Below are 4,038 nucleotides of genomic sequence, written 5' to 3' on the forward strand. Positions count from 1 at the left end.
CCAACGTCTAGGGGGCCGAATTCGCTATGTCCGGGTGTAGATGCTCTTGGAGAGCACCAACTTTCTTTTAGTGGCTGAACTCAGCTCAATGCAGCCGGGCAGTTTATGGGACCTTGTTTTGTTTGAACTGAAATGCTTAGCCCAAAGGAACGAGGAACCAAACAGCCACATGTCTATACTGATAGCCAAACATCTCATAGTGCAGACAAGTAAAAACGGAGGTCAACCCAACTAATGAAGGAATATCCTTGACTTAATTTCCGTCGACTTGTTTTGAACAATTAACAAAAGAACTTGCTTTACACACTCCTCCAAGAGAAGCTGATCGAAAGAACAAACCTACACACACACTCCTAGCTAGAAGAAAGCTGCGGCCAGTTCTAGCAGCTGCGGCTTACAATTTCGTGGCATGGCAAATACAGTAGCAATATAATCAAGAGGAAGTGGCCGCCGCCGCCGCCGCTTTGGGTTTGGGGTGCACCTTCTTCTTCATGAGGCCAAAGAATCCTCCCCTGCTGCTCGCACCACCAGCCTCCTTCTTCTCTCCAGCGGCACCGGCGGCGTCCTTGCTGCTCTTTGCGCCGTCGAGCGCCGCGGCGGCTTCGGCTTGGTCCATGCGCCTCAGCTTCTCCTTGTAGGCGTTCTTGAGCACGTAGGCCTCCACGAAGTCTCCTCCCATCATGGACGCCATGTCTCCTTCTCCTGAGCACTCGTTGCGCTGCTGCCGCCGCCGCTTCCTTGAGTAAGCTGCTAGCTACTGGGAGCCTGGCTAGGATGGATGGTGCTTCCAAATTGCTTTGGGACTTGTGTGTGGGTGGGTCGAGTTGAGGCGCGTGCCCGGCCGTTTATATAGACAGGCCCTAGTGGTGGATGGACGCGCGGCGGGAAGAGTAGACTAGACTTGGCATGCAAGCTGAAGCGCGGAAAAGTTAGAGCGGAAGAAGGATCGAGGCAACTTGGCGAGCACGGGGAAAAGTCATGTCACGCGTGACGTACATGACCAGGCGGCAAGCAAGCGAGCACGCGCACCGTAGGATTTTGTCGCCGCGAGGAAACGCGCCGGAAGAAGCAGAGTGGGAGAGTGGCACCTATTTGTCCTCCTCTTATTGACCGTCGATCTCATGAGTCGTGCGGTCAGCGTTGCCGCGCGACGCAAGGCACGACCGCTGTCTCCACTTCCTTCATGCGGCGAGGAGTTTAAGGGCAACTTCACCAGACCGACCCAAACGGACGGTGCATTTATTCGCTTTTTGTCTATTTAGATCGGCTGCCCATCCGGCGTCCGTTCAGTTTTGCATTTGAATCGGTAGTGCGTCTAATGCGTCAACCCATTTCATGTCCGCATTCAACTTTTAAATAAAAAAGACCCGCGACCGATCATGCCAGCGGCCATGTCTCATGCCGGCACCATGTCAGCGCCGGCATACAATGCCGGCTTCAGAAAATACCATAGTTCATGCTAGCGCACTCGTCAGCCGGCCGGCACACATGCCAGCACACAAAAAAGGGTGGGACTTGAGTTCAACCACGCCATTGCGGCTCCCGTGGTCATGCCGGCACACCTGCCGGCATACAAAAAAGATGGCCGCCGCCGCCATAGATCACTCGTCGTCGAACTTGAGCATGTCGGTCTGCATCTTATCGAACCACGGCCTCTTCCTTGGCGACACGGTATTGAGATCCACCTTCATGATCTCCATCCCGGTCATCATGCTCGTAAGAGCCACTTCTTTCGCCTTTGTCTTGGCGTTGGCGGCCTCGATCTCTAGCATCTTGGCTTGCTTCTCCGCCTCGAGCTCGAACATCTTGGCTTGCTTCTCGGCGTCAAGATCAAGCCTCCTCCTTTGGATCTCCATGAAAGCATCCATTTGCTCCGCCTTGAAACGCCGGCCGGCGCCTGTTGCGCGCGTTTCCTCGTGCCGCCGGACGACGAGCCACCGACCACCGGGGTGGTGTTGAGGTCGATGAGCGCGGGCGTGGGCGTGGAAGGCGCGACCACGCTCATGTCCGGTGAGCACTCTCCGGAGAGGCGGGAGGCCTGCGGGTAGACGTGGAAGCCGGGGACCGGGTTGCAAGCCGACGCGCGGGGTGAGTCGGGCAACACCATCCGAGGAAACGCCGACGAGCCGGTGCTGGCCGCGGCGACGATGGCTTGGAGGACGCTGTGCTGGCTAGGGTTTACCCCTAGCATGTAGAGTGCCTCCCTCGTTGCCGCCGCGACACGGGCATTGGTGAACTCCTACTGCGTGGCGGCAGCCTACGCGGCGGCCTCATCCCTCGCGTCCGCGGCGTGCCTCCGGCCCTTCCTCTTGGCTGACTCCCTTGCCCGCCGTTCGGGCGTCAGTGCCTTCTTCGGCTTGGTCGCGGCGGCGGTCTTGCGCGGGGCACGAGGCTTGCCTTTTCCGGAGGGGGCGACGGCGCCGGACGATGCGAGGGAGGCGAGGCCGGCGGCGGCGTCGAGGTCGAGGTCGATGGTGTCCTCCGTAGCTGGTTGGGGGGCGGGGGCGCGCGCGGCTGGAGTGCTTTTCGAAAAAATGGAGGGAAATGGTGGTGGCTGCCACCGACCGGCTGGCCCGGGGAAAGGAGTAGGCGCGCACGCGTCCGTCTCGTATCCACGCCGACGCAAATCCGGTTCAAAATTAGACTATGAATGAATTGCCCGCGGACAAAAAACGGACGCGCGTCCGTTTGAGTCGGCACATTGGGCCGCCACTTTTGTCCGCGTCGACCCAAACAAACACGGACGGAAAAAATGGGTCCTACCATTGGAGTTGCTCTAAGGCGAGCTGGGTGCGACCGTCTGGCAAACAAAGTCGCGCACAAATTAGTTAGCCAGAGATGTGTTTGGTAACCCGCATGCACTTTAATCACGTCCGCGTTGAAATAATTTTGATTTGTCTGCGTTCGCTCTTCACCTGCGTAGCACTACTTTTAAAGCCCCTATGGACCTGGGGTCGCTTAAATCGGCGGCTCGAGGTATGCAGCAGAGCATGTGGGTTGGTCCGATGATGCAGCCTCGTTTTGTATCATAATAAGTGGGTGTAGGTGCAGTTGCACATGGTTTGTTCGTTTAGCTTCTAATCTCATCTACTTATCAGTCCCTTATAATCTACACAACGATGCTTCGATTCAAGGTAAAGTCTACACAAAAAAGAAGCACTTCAATGTTGTGGTTCCATTCAGACGATCGGTTCGTAGTTTCCTTCATTATAGGTGTTCAATTTCCTCTTCATGTTTAAAGCTATTTTAGATGAAATTTGTCAAATTCATCACGCATAGTCGACCATTTGAAATTTTCTTTGACCAATAGCTTCATCTCGCAATTCCACACAACTTTCATGTTGCACGTTTTCTGTTTTGACGATCCTAGACGAGTAGATCTATATCTTCCTCACGAACTCTACATATGCATATGTGTGATATGTTTTAATGACACTACTTAATCTCCTTCATCCCTTCCAATCCTCCTGTCGGGCTGCTCTCCCGCGTCCTACTACATTAGCACCATCGCTGGCGTTGTTTTTCTCGATCTCCTCTCCTACATCTTGCTGCACTGTCACCACCACCAGCATGGTTTCTCTCTACCTCCTCGCCCACATCGTACTACATTGACGCCATCGTTAGCGTTGTTCCTCTCAGCCTCCTCGCCCGCATCGTACTAACTGACGCCATTGTCAGCGTTGTTCCTCTCGGCCTCCTCGCGACGTCCTACTACACTAGTGTCGTCCCTGGGGTCGTTCCTTTCGGCTTCCTCTCCCTCGTCCTACTACACTGACGCTGCCATGGCGTTCACACTACATTTTTCTCTCCTCCGTTATGCATCTGCCTTAGCGCCCTTCTATTCGTCCCTTCGCGTGAACTTTCTGTGTGGCGACGACTCAAGGAACTAGTTCACCACGTCATCGTCAAACGCGGTGGACGGTGGCCGCAGCGACACGACGAACTAGTTGCTTGCGTCGTCGCCACCCCACCATCCATCACAGTCGTCATGGCACTGTGTAACTCGATGTGTTATGTGTAGCTATTAACTCTTAATCA

At 55.1% G+C, this 4,038-nt stretch overlaps 1 protein-coding gene across 1 annotated transcript; it reads right to left on the minus strand.

Moving 5' to 3' along the window:
- Nucleotides 1–222: 222 nt before the first annotated feature.
- LOC119318799 lies at nucleotides 223–818 on the minus strand. Its single transcript, XM_037593382.1, has one exon. The coding sequence runs from the start codon at nucleotides 689–691 to the stop codon at nucleotides 434–436; it is 258 nt and encodes an 85-aa protein (XP_037449279.1). The 5' UTR covers nucleotides 692–818; the 3' UTR covers nucleotides 223–433.
- Nucleotides 819–4,038: the final 3,220 nt, after the last annotated feature.

The sequence above is a fragment of the Triticum dicoccoides genome, chromosome 6A (genome assembly GCF_002162155.2).
Source record: "Triticum dicoccoides isolate Atlit2015 ecotype Zavitan chromosome 6A, WEW_v2.0, whole genome shotgun sequence".
NCBI lineage: Eukaryota > Viridiplantae > Streptophyta > Magnoliopsida > Poales > Poaceae > Triticum > Triticum dicoccoides.

Excerpts from the sequence above, each read along its gene's own strand:
- LOC119318799 (XM_037593382.1), bottom strand. The coding sequence starts at position 691 with ATGGCGTCCATGATGGGAGGAGACTTCGTGGAGGCCTACGTGCTCAAG.